This window comes from Peromyscus leucopus, chromosome 1 (genome assembly GCF_004664715.2).
Source record: "Peromyscus leucopus breed LL Stock chromosome 1, UCI_PerLeu_2.1, whole genome shotgun sequence".
Lineage (NCBI taxonomy): Eukaryota > Metazoa > Chordata > Mammalia > Rodentia > Cricetidae > Peromyscus > Peromyscus leucopus.
This window is the reverse complement of record NC_051063.1, coordinates 167788567-167800795: the sequence shown is the minus strand read 5'-3', so window position 1 is coordinate 167800795 and position 12229 is coordinate 167788567. Positions and strand designations below refer to the sequence as shown.

The following is a 12229-nucleotide window of genomic DNA, read 5'->3' as shown; positions in this document are numbered from 1 at the left end:
AGGGAAGTGCACTTAGCCAGAAGTTGAGTCTTCACACATAGGGCAGCATGCCCAGCAGACTTGGTATGCCCAGGCATGGAAGAGTGCATCTTGGGAACTTGTCTCTTACAGGCAGACAAGCATGTGCACTGGGCTTTTACTGTTTCCTTGGCAACCAAATACACCAGTGCTCTCTCTGAGAGGCTGCAGAGGGAGAACAGATTGGGGGGGGGGTTCTCTGTCCCTGGCCCTTGTGCATGTAAGGAAGGCAGAAATCCCTGAAAATCCAAATGATCTTCCTGTAGAAATAAGAGAGGGGCTTGAGTCTGTGGTCAAGGCTTCCATCCCCCTTTCCAAAATCTCTGAAGTCACTTGGCTCACATTCTTTGCCCTTCTCTCACGTTGCATCCCAGGCCAGGAACCTTGCCTACTTATTTGACAGGAGACAAGGAAGGACCCAGTGGATCCTATTCAAGATCCATATTCCCCAAAGGAGTTAAACACCTAAGAAGAAATTAAATAGATCCAATCACGTCCATTTATTGACTAAACCAATCCTGGGTAAAGAGAAAACTAGCTTCTGGGGAAGTGTGGGGAGGGGGTCACTTGTAAAACTCATGTTCCTGCTCATCTTTCTTGATCACGGTCTTGTAGGCTTTCTCGAAGTCCTTGGCCAGGACAATGTAGCGGTTCTCACGGACAGCCAACATTCCACTCTAGGAAGGGATGGGAATAAAAATTGCACTCCAAGTACCACCCTCCCCACCCCAAGCCCCATGACAGGGATGGAAGAGACAGACCCAATAACCCAGGGGGGCACAAGGGGAAGGACAGACTGCAGAAAAGAACAGCAGAGAAGGGAGACATCTTTAAGCACCCCTGCTCAAATCAGAGAGAATCTTATTCACCTCCTGACAGATGGAGTTGATATCAGCTCCTGAAATCTTATCTGGCCGGGCCACATCTGCAGCAGCTGAGTTAAAGAAACCTTTCTTCACATAATGGGGTCAGTTCTTGGAAATTGATGTTGTCCTGGTCACGCCCCCCTCTTCTGGACCTTCCCCTGTATTCCCCAAAAGGTGGTGGTTGTGATAAGGACCCACTTTCTGCTGGGTCCCCTCTCTCACTTCTGAAGGATACAGTCTTCCAGGTCTACCTCCTCAGAGAGGTTCATCTTGCTGGTGATGGTGGAGAAAATCAACCTCTTCTGGCGACGGTCAGGGAGTGGGAATTCAATTTTGCGGTCCAGACGTCCTGGCCGAAGTAGAGCTGGATCCAAGGTGTCTGCTCTGTTTGTGGCCATGATTACCTGGCATGGGGAGGGACCGGCTCAGACTTCTGCCGCCCCTACATCCTCTTTTCCTGTCATGACATCTGGCCCTCTTCAGCCAGTCCCTAGACCATACCACCCCTTGCCAATCCCGAACCCTAAACCTTCACGTTGACGTTTTGGTCAAATCCATCCATTTGATTTAGCAGCTCCAGCAGGATCCTCTGAACCTCCCTGTCAGCTGAGAGTAAGAAACATGGTCAGTCCAGGACACGTCCTTTGACAAGCCTGCACAAGATCCAGCTTGTCTGGGCACTACTCACCTCCTGTCTGAGCATCAAATCTCTTGGTGGCAATGGCATCAATTTCATCTATGAAGATGATGGCAGGTGCATTCTCCTTGGCCAGGCGGAACACGTCCCGGACCATTCGGGGGCCCTCACCCAGGTACTTCTGTACAAACTCTGAGCCCACCACACGGATAAATGCCGCTGAGGGCAGAATGACAAGGGTTAGAATGGGGACCATCCTCCTTTGGGCCTTTGGGGTCCCTGTGCTTTAACTGACCCTGGGAATTTCTGAAGATGACTTTTTTTTTTTTTTTTTTTTTTTTTTAAATAACTACCCCTAGTAGCTGGGTAAGGCACACCGTTGGGCCCCCACATCCAGTCACTATTCTTACGGAGAAACCCCAATCATAAACCCTGCACATACATGTCATTTTGAAAACTTTTTAGAAGAATCAGGATGTTAAGTACAAAACAAAAACTAAAAACCCCAAATTCCAGAATGCATGCAAAATCAGTTGACAAAACAGTAATGTCCATAGAATAAGAAATTAGAAATAAATAAATAAATAAATAAATAAATAAATAAATAAATAAATAAATTAGGGGCTGGAGAGATGGCTCAGCGGTTAAGAGCACTGGCTGCTCTTCTAGAGGTCCTGAGTTCAATTCCCAGTAACCACATGGTGGCTCACAACCATCTGTAATGAGATCTGGCACACAGACAGAACACTGTATACATAATAAATAAATAAATCTTTAAAAAAAAAAAAGAAAAAAGAAAGAAAGAAAGAAATTAGACTCTCTGGCCAAGAGTGCTAAGTTCATGTTTGCTCTATGAACCATACTTGTTTGTTTTGAAGAAGGATTGATACACAGCCCGCCCTTGCCTAGAATTAGAAATTCTCCTGTTGCAAGCTCTGCAATGTTGTGGAATATTTAACGATGCACAGAATGTATTGCATTGTTTTACATTGCATTTGTTTAATCTGCAAAGCTGTGTTACTGAGCCTGTCTAAAACACCTGACTGGTCTGAATGGTCATTAGCTAGGCAGGAGAGAGAAACAGGCGGGGCTGCCAGGCAGAGAGAACAAACAGAAGGAGAAATCTAGGCTTGAGAGAAGTGGGAAGAATGAGAAAAAGGAGGACAGAAGGACACCAGGGGCCGGCCACCCAGTCACACAGCCAGCCATGGAGTAAGACGGAAAGAAAGATACACAGAATAAAGAAAGGTAAAAAGCCCAGAGGCAGAGATCCACGGCTAGGCCCCGGGTGGAGCTCTGGGAGTCCAATTAGCGAGAAAGAGAAGGGTTTATATGAGTGAGAATTGTTGAAACCAAGGTTGGATGAAGCACAGGGACAAATAGCCAAACAAATGGAAACACATGAACTATGAACCAAAGGCTGAGGGGCCAACTGGATCAGTCCCTCTGAATAGATCTCTGAAGTATTCGAAGGCCACCTGTACAAACAAACAAACAAACAAACAAACAAACAAACAAAAAAAGCCCAGAGGCAAAATGTAGTTAAAGAGAAATAGGACAAGTTAAGTTAGAAAAGCTGGTTAGAAACAAGCCAAGTTAAAACTGGGCATCCATAAGTAAGAGTTAGTCTCTGTGTATATATTTGGGAGCTAGGTGGCGGGTCCCCAAAGAGTGAAAAAAAACAACCAGCTACACTGCACTGTTGGGATTACACATGTGTGCCCAGCTCTGAGCCACTTTCTCACATCCCTGGAGAATCCAAGGCCCTAAGTCCATCTTCTTTGACTGACAGCCGGCGGCAGCAAGGCTGATCGGGCTTGTTCTGGACCTTCCCTCTGGACTTGTTTCCTACTAAGCGGGCTGCTGCATGCCGTGGGGAACACACTCCTGGGACTCCCCTTCCTGCCACCAGAGCAGGGAGACACAATCCATACACACAGGCCAAGCAGGAACTGAGCATGCCTGCAGACTGGTGGCCCGACACTCCCTCAGGCCCAGACTTCACATTTGGTTGAAGGTACGAAGAAGTACCCACTTGCCCTCATCACCTTGGGGCTCACCTCGTACCTTAACGTCAGGGCTGCTCCTAGACACACCTTCCTTGCTTTGTGCCCACAAGAAACCCATCTCTGGAGTTGCCTTCTCTGACTGGCTCACCCAGTCTCCTGTCCATCTTTTAGACTGTTCAGCCTCCACTTCCTCCCACCTACCCTGGACCAGTCTCCCGCTGAGTTGCTCACTCTTGGCAGTTAGTCGCCATCACAGCAAGCAGATGAAACCCTGTCTCAACCAGACTTTCCCACTGCTCCACCCCTGCACCCTCTTGCAGTAACAGAGCCTTCTCCAGATGCACTCAGCACAGAAGAGGCCCTCAACTTCTGTCCGCTCTTGGCCAAGGTCACCCGTCTAGGTGGAAACTAGTGGGTCACTGGTAAATTTCAAAGATGTCTAGTCTCCAGTTCAGAGCACCTTGGCAATGTCAACTTCCTGCTTTTCGTAACTTCTCTGTGACACTGTAGGGGCCATGAAGTAATACGGAGGAATCTGGGTGAGGGGCACATTGGAACTTTATAAAGTCACTTTCTCAGGAGATACTTAAATTAAAAGATGTTTTAAGTAAGGCAGCAGATTTCCTGAATTCCAAATATAACACAAAGCTTTATGATTTTATTATCACCTTCGCAAATAGCCAGCCATCCTCTATATCATTTGTCTGGCTTACACATTCCTGTATCTCACTGTATCTAGGAATCGATGCGCACCAAGAGCCTGCAGCTTGGGGTCAGAGGTCTCAGCATCAAATCCTAGCAGCACAGCTAGTCAGCTGGTGACCCTGACAAGTTACAAACCTGCGTTCTCATGAGGCACTTCTTTTTCTCCACGGCTTTGCCAGTCAGGGCCACAGGCACTGCCCACTCCAGGGCATCACCACACAAACCAATGCCACCAAGGGCCAGCATTATGGAGGAAGACCAGAGAAAAGGGCAGAGGGCGCCACACACATTCTCATCAACCTGCCCTGGTCCTTAACATAGCTCGGGACTACCTCGCAGTCTCCCTCAGCACTGCTTGCATTTCCACAACCAGTTTTAAATCTTCCACTGTCCTTTAGCACCCTCTCTATCTGCCTTTCTGCTGTCAGAAGACCTCACCTAAGCGCACCAGACAGCAGCGAGCCCTCACGTGACCGCTCGGCTTCCAGTTCTCCTTGCCAGGACACTATCTTCCCTCACCCTCGCCACCCTGCTGACCCTCCATCTAAGCCCCACCCCCACCTCTGCAGGGCTCTCTTCCCACCCATCACCTCTCTTCCTGCTTGTATCACGTTTCCAGCCAACTAGCTCCTCCCAAGGCAATCATAATACCGTAGAATCTTCCCTATCTTTGTTGTTGATGGAGTCTCTCTGTGTAGCCCTCGCTGTCCTATTCTGGCCTTGAACTCAGAGATCCGCCTGCCTCTGCCTCCTGAGTGCTGAGATTAAAGGCGTGGGCTACCACAGCCTTCCCTACCTTAAACCATCAACATCAACCCTTCCCAACTCTCTCCCCACGCCCACTTGCCCTTGAGGACATTGACCCCAGGAATGGATACCTGCTTGTTTGAGTGTCTCAGGAACTAGAGCTACTTGGCACATGGCAGACACTCAGTGTCCAGTGTGTTCCAATGCCAGTTTCTGAAAGCTACGCACAACTTCCCAAGAAGAGTAGAACATTACAGACATCTGCCTAAAGAACATCACAGACGTCTGCCTAAAGAACATTACAGATGTCTGCCTAAAGAACATTACAGACGTCTGCCTAAAGAACATTACAGATGTCGTCTAGCTAACACTGTGGTTGTATTCACCACTGCTATTACCATTTTTATTCACCTTTCCAAACCCTGGCTTACACTCACAGAAACAACTAGAGAGGACATGCATGGATGAATCCAAGTCTCCACTGACAGCCCACATCCAAGTGGGACAGTGCATCCAGGTTTTAGAGTTCTGGCTGAATGTTCCCTGGTCATGAAATCTCAGTGTGTCCCATAGCAAATCCACTGCTCCTCTACCCCAGTTCACCCCTCTATCCTGTCAAAGCCAACAATAACTCCAGGATAGCCTAAGCCAGGACTGAGAAGTGCTCTCGAGTTACCTCTCGCCAATTACACCTACTTCATTAGCAAATCTCAATGCTGCCACCCCTTCACTATCCGTCCCTAAGCACACAGCATGAGGCTAATAAAGGGGTCTCTAAACCAAGTCTTCTGGTTGGCTGTTGGATTTTAGACTAAAAATACTTTAGTCTATTTACAATCAGGCACCTCACGATCTGTTCAGCCTCACCCCCTATGTGCTGCCAAACACAGCCCCTACTCCGCCAGCCACTCGGCAGGAAAACACCAAAAGCACGGATTTGCGCTAGTGGTATCCATAGTCTCCCCATGATGTCTCTCAGGCCTTCCACCTCTGGGCCTCTGCACACATTACTCTGACCTAAGTTCCCTCTTCCACTCTCTGTGCCCGACACACTCCTCCTCACAGCCGCTTCCTCTGGGAAGTTCTTCCTGAGGGGCCCATGCAGGACGGTCAGCACACCCAGGACACCTCCTGTCCACCCTGCTTCCATAGAGTGGTCTGTGGACTGTATTCTCTCTAATCACTTCCCCGCTTGGCTTCGCTCAGCATTTGCGTTTATAACCACTGAGTCTGACCCCACCATAAGAAATACACTGTATTATTTTACCGACTCCCCGTAATCACCCTACGGAATTAGGGTGTTTGTGATTGTTTGTTTGTTTTGAAAAGGGTCTTGCTGGGTAGCCCAGGACAGTCTCAAATTCTTATCTTACTGCCTCAGTCTCCTGAGTTAGAATTAAGCATATTTGCCAGCATTTCCAGATAGACTTTTTTTTTTCCTTCAATTTGCCCTTATTGAATAGACAGGGTCTCACTATTTAGCATTGGCAGCCAGGACTACCTATATGGACCAGGGTGGCCTTGAACGCACAGTAACCCACCTGCTTCTACCTCCTGGGTGCTGAGATTAAAGGCATGAGACACCACACCCGGCTCATTGGCTTTTAATTTTGAGAAAACTGAGGCACAATGAGGTGAAATCACCTGCCCAGACTGCACAGCCCACAAGAGACGCCCCCACCTGTCCCCAGAGCCTACATTTATGGATACTGTGCTATGCCATTTCCCAGGGAACCTGAGGAAGCAGGAGGCAGGGTGAGGATCGAGGTCACAAGAGCACCGGGGAGGCAACCAGGGGCTCACCTGTCGTATGATGTGCCACAGCCTTTGCCAGCATTGTCTTTCCGCAGCCAGGTGGGCCATACATGAGGACACCCCGGGGAGGATCGATGCCGATCTGAGGGAGGTGGGAAGGGATGAGCCAGGAATCCTGTCAGCCACCCCAGGCCCAGGAGGCCCAGGAGGCCTCTCCCTGCCCTCACCTGCTTGTAGAGCTCGAAGTGTGTGAGTGGGAGCTCCACGGCCTCCCGCACCTCCTGTTTCTGGATGTCCATGCCCCCGATATCCGCATACATCACATCTGGCTTCTGGTCTGAGGTGAGCATCATGATGCTGCTGTCGGCCTCCGGAGGCAGCACGTCCACCAGCGCGTTGCTGTGTTTGTGCAGGGCCACTGAGGCATTGGGCTTGAGCAGCTCCCGATCGATGGTACTGAGGATGCGCACATAGTAGTTGGAGCCTTTGGAAAGGAAGGAAAGAGAATGGAAAGGGGGAGACGCTCCCTTTGCACTGCAGGGGGCACTTTCTAAGGTTTCACATCTGGACCCAGATCAGCCCCTCTTGGCCTCCAGTTTTGCCTCCTCCAATCCAGCGCCATGCTCACGCTTATGAGTTCCTTGTCTGTCTACAGCCCTGATTCTCTCTTGAGGTCCAGCTTTGGTGACCATATGCCATGTTCTGGATGTCCCTGGGTCTCTTTCAATGTGTCCCGACACAATCCTGCTATTTTTCTCTAAACTGTGCTATTTCTCCTGGATCTGTCTCAAGGACACCCACTGTGCTTGAGTTCCCAGCCAGAGGAATAAGCCTCATATTGGACCCTTCTCTCCATCCTTTCAGAGCCCCCACTCACTGTGACTTTCCACACAACCTCCCCAATCGATTCAACCAGTCCCTCCTTTGGCATCACCTGTTCTACAAGCATAGCTGTACTGTCTAAGTCTCTGCATGAATCCCTGATCAGCAGTCTCCGTCCCTCCTCTCCAATACTCCCTACAGTTACACTAGTAACGCACAGCAAAACATGAAGCTAGACATCTCCCAAAACAACCTCAACTTCCTCACTGTCTCCCTGCAAACCCACCCCTCCAGCCACACTATCTCAGGGGGCCCACCGTCTTCAGGCTTCATCCTGGACATCGTTCTCCCCTTGCTTCCTCATAGCCCAGCTGTCCAATCCCAAGTGATCATACACCTCTATGTAGAACCTTTCTAAGCATATGGCTCAGTCCAGAGCAGCAGTGGCCAGAAGCAGGCCGGTGTAAGGGCAGGGCATGGATTTCTGTTCATCGACAGCAGTTACTGTATGCCAAGCCCCAAGTTTACAGAGCCCCAAGTTTCAACGTGCTGCCAGTGCTTTCAAACCACAGCTCCTAACCCAGCAGTGGTGAAATAAACTCAGCGGGTCACGACCGTAAGTTCGTTTAAGCCAAACAGACTACAACAGAAACATCGGAGGTACAGCACATACAGGGTAAATAATCATGTTGGACTTTCTTTCTTTTGGAGACAGGGTCTCTCTATGTAGTTCTGGAATGCACTATGTGGACCAGGCAGGCCTCAAACTCACAGAGATCTTCCCTGTCCCTGCCTCTTCAGTGCTGAGATTAGAGGTGTACACCATCACCTGGCTAGTGAAACTTTTATATATATGCATACATGAATTGAGAGGTGCAAAGAGCCATTCAGGAAATAAAATACATATCTTCTTTTGGATTAGTCAATCTTCTGGCCATTACATCACCCTGCCTTGCTATTCTTAGGACGTGACAATTCCCAGTTCCTGGCCTATGGAGGAATCAGGTGTTGGACAGACAGAAGAAGTGAGGGGCCCCCAATCTGCCCGACCACTCACCTGTGGTAGAGCCCACAATGGCTGTGTTCTGATCCACAGCCTCCAGAAACTGACCAATGACCAACGGGATGCTCTGGATTCGCTTCACTTCCTCCTGGGCGTGGAGGAATTCTTTCTTCAGATTCTTCTGCTCATCTTTGATATACTCCTCCTGGACCTCCAGAAACTCCAGCTCCTGCTGCAGCTTCTTGTAGCGGCTGTACAGGTCCTCCAAGTCCTCGGGTTCAGGCCCCAGAAAGGACAGGCCAGTCTGGGGCCGAGACACAGACAGTGCTGGGATCTCATCCTATAGATGAAAAGGAAAACTTGGAAGTCGAGAATCACCTCCTGAAATCAACTCCAGTGCTTTCTTCCCATTTCACCGCCAAGCCACTCAGCCTCTAGCACCTGACCTAACTCGAGCTCTCTAAATGAATACAGGAACTGCTCAATCCCCATTGCAGGTTTTTCCTATCAGGCCCCTTAAACTGCTCACGTCAACATCTCCCCGTCTCCTATTACAATGCCCCCTAACGAGGGTGCAAATGTTACAGCAAACTCCGATACCAGACCCCAGCATCCCGGTCGCCTCAGGAGTTCACATGGTTTTTAAGGTCAGAGCACATTCAGAGTTTCATTACTCAGTTTCCCCGGCAAAGCTTTCATGTCAGACTCCCAACTCACATTAAGGCCAAAGGTCACTCAGCCAAGCCACAAATAACACTTAACGCCCCCCCCCTCCCCGTCCAAGCCCCAACCACGGTCGGTCCACTAGCCACTTGGCCACGGACAGACCGGGGCCACAGGGTCCCACTACATCCTTCTCCACCTGGTCCAAGCCCCAAACCGAAAAGCTACTAAGCACAGCTCTCCCGGCCTCGAAATGGCTCGGCCTTAAAGAGTCTTTAAGTTTAACGCCACTTCCCCTGCCGCTCTGCTGTTCTGAGCTCTGCCGCCCTCCTGAGAACACGGCCACCCAGCCAGGCCTCGGGACCACGCAAAGCTCTACCCCGAGGCCTCGGAGGCCACCCAGTGCCGACCCGGCTGCCTGGAATTCACTCAGCACGCCACTTGGGCCTAGCTCGCGCAAAGAAACCCAGATTCTCACCGCACCTGAACCTTCTCCACCAAAATGCCTATCTCCTCCATAGTGACCAAGCCGGCCTCCGTGCAGCCCGGCTAGTCACGGCTTCCGCTGACGCCAACGGAAGTCCTTCGCATAGAGCATCTTGGGAAACGTAGTTTAAGGTATGGCCGAGGGCGGACAGGACGGGCGGGAATCGCAGGCAGGGCGGGAAAGACTGGGCCCTGGGCTCCGCCCCCAAGACGTGCGCCCGTGCTTTGCGGGCCCGCGAGGTGGTTCGCGCGTGCGCAGCCGCTCTCCTTCGGCGCCGTCTTGCTCCGCGGCGGCTCGCGCGTCGTGGGGCTTTCTCTCCAGTAGGTGGCGCGGCCGCGTTGCTCTTGAGGACAGTCGGCGGAGATTTGTCAGAGGGCGTTCTCAGACTCAGCTGAGCTGTGGGACCTGAGTTCGGTTCCACGGAAGAATCTCTTCTGACAGTCCTCTGGCCGCCATCGGCGGCGGACGGAAGCAAAGGCCACGGAACGGCGAGGAGCCAATCAGATCGCACCAGAGCTGGAGAAAATAAGGCAGCTGCGGGGGCTTTAGAGCACTGCCGCCGGGTCCTGTCGAATCTTCCTCTTCTCTTTCTCCGACTTCTTTCTTCTTCATTGGGGGTGGGGGTGGAGTTGGGCGGAGAGATGGCTCAGCGCTGAAGAGCACTTGAGGCTCTTCTAGAAGACCCGAGTTCAGGTCTCAGCGTAGACGTGGTAACTGACTCCTTTGGCTTCTGCGGGCACCTGCTCTCAAGCGCACATCCCCACTTGCAGATACACACACCTACACATAATTAAAAGTAATAGCAATAAATCTTTTTTTAAAGGATTTTATTGTTAATTGTGTGTGTGTGTGTGTGTGTGTGTGTGTGTTAGAGCGTGAGTTTGTGCACATGCATGCAGTACAACGGAGGCCAGAAGAGTGCGTAGGAGTCTGTGGCACTGGAGTTACAGGCTGAGTGAGCCATCTCTCCAGCCTCCTGTTGAATTATTATTATTATTGTTGTTGTTATTTCCCTCCCAGGTGCTGGTAATGGCGCTTGGGGCCTTTGATATGCTAAGCGAGCCCAGCTAAAATTCTTGGTATGTACTATGTTCTCTTTTACAGAAAAGAAAGAGGTGTCAAGCCCTAAAGTCACTTGAGCAACTGGCAGAGATGGCAAAGCATGATTGGAACCTGGATCTGTCTGTGCTCCTGGTACAGGGACATACACTACCACACTTCACAACAGCTACAGTGTTTGTTAAGTAAACTTTTTATTAGAGTATAAATAGGGAGCAGGCGTAAGTCTGCACAAACTGAACTCCCTGTACGTTCTCGATGGTATGGAGAATAATCTACGATACCTGTGATACTGGCTAGCAGGTGGGTTCCTTTCCTCCATCAGCTGAAGAATTAAAAAGCAGGAAAAGAGTTCCACACAAAGTAAAAGTGAAGTTTAGTGGCAAGCTATGCAGATACGGAGAGGGGAGACCTCTGACCGCTAAGGGAGGTCGGGGTTTTATTTGGGCTTACAGTGTCCCACCTGGTGACGGCCACGCCTTTCTTCCGTTGAGCTAATGATGTTTATGTGGCCCTTCAGTAAGCAGACCTTTGTCTTGGTCCACCAGCACAGAAATAACTGAACTGTTGACTGGCTAAGGTAAGAGTGGGCACCCCAGTGTTCTCTCCTTGTTGTGGTGTAACAGGTGTGGAGAGGCCCACAATATATGGGGGAAAGTGGTACATGGTTCAGAGAAATGGAAACTTACTGCTGGGTGCAAACCCTACCAAGAATTGGAAACTCTATTTTTGGAGGGAAAAAAATTTTAAAACTGTGGGCCCAGGGCCTTATCCTGTTTTTCAGTTTTGAATGAGTGTTCCGTATATATGTGTATATATAAATAGCTATATATATATATATATATATATATATATATATATATTTCAAAAGAAAAATAGCAAATAGCAGATAATGAAACATCATCAAATTGTGAGTTTATAACATTCAGCAGAGATGACTAGAGATGCCCCATCAAGGCAGCTGGAATCCCCACTGGAAAGCCCTGGGTGGGGCAGAGTATCCTCTTGGTGGAGGCTTCCAAGAAGAGCAAACGCATACAGATAACATCATCAGATTGGGCACTTACAGTCAGTCATCCATCAAAAATGATTCGGGAAGCCCGGTTGAGGCAGCCAGGCTCACTTGGCTGGAACAAAGTACCCTCTCAGGCGAGGCTTCCAAGGAAAAGAACAAATGCATGCAACAGGTAGATAACATCAAAGCTGGTGCCTCCAGTCACCTGGCAGAAACCACCTCTGCTTGGTTGAGAGTTCCAGCTGGGTAGGGGACTCTCACCACGGCTGAGCTTGGGCTCCCGTTTCCCACTTCAGCCATTTTTATACCACTGGATAAGCAGCAGCAGCCTCTGGTGCAAGTGTGTGTCTCCCAGGCGTTCACAAGGACACAGGGGTTTGCTGCGGCTGTTGTTTTACGTTTTTTATTCTGGGGGTGGGAATCACCAGAACTTGCAGATCAGT

General features: G+C 49.9%; 1 protein-coding gene across 1 annotated transcript; it reads right to left on the bottom strand.

Moving 5' to 3' along the window:
- Window positions 1–499: 499 nt before the first annotated feature.
- Window positions 500–9815, bottom strand: Psmc4 (proteasome 26S subunit, ATPase 4). Its single transcript, XM_028855096.2, has 9 exons — window positions 9709–9815; window positions 8617–8902; window positions 6965–7221; window positions 6786–6879; window positions 1573–1740; window positions 1414–1490; window positions 1120–1288; window positions 888–943; window positions 500–695 (listed from the first exon to the last, which is right to left on the bottom strand). The coding sequence occupies exons 1-9, from the start codon at window positions 9742–9744 to the stop codon at window positions 582–584; spliced, it is 1257 nt and encodes a 418-aa protein (XP_028710929.1). The 5' UTR covers window positions 9745–9815; the 3' UTR covers window positions 500–581.
- Between the last annotated feature and the right edge of the window lie 2414 nt (window positions 9816–12229).

Bases quoted from the DNA above. Each gene is read 5' to 3' on its own strand.
- Psmc4 (XM_028855096.2), bottom strand. From the start codon at position 9,744: ATGGAGGAGATAGGCATTTTGGTGGAGAAGGTTCAG. The intron at 7,222-8,616 runs GTGAGTGGTCGG...TCCTTTCCAAAG, and splicing joins CATTGTGGGCTCTACCACAG to GCTCCAACTACTATGTGCGC. The intron at 1,491-1,572 runs GTGAGTAGTGCC...TCTTACTCTCAG, and splicing joins ATTTGATGCTCAGACAGGAG to CTGACAGGGAGGTTCAGAGG.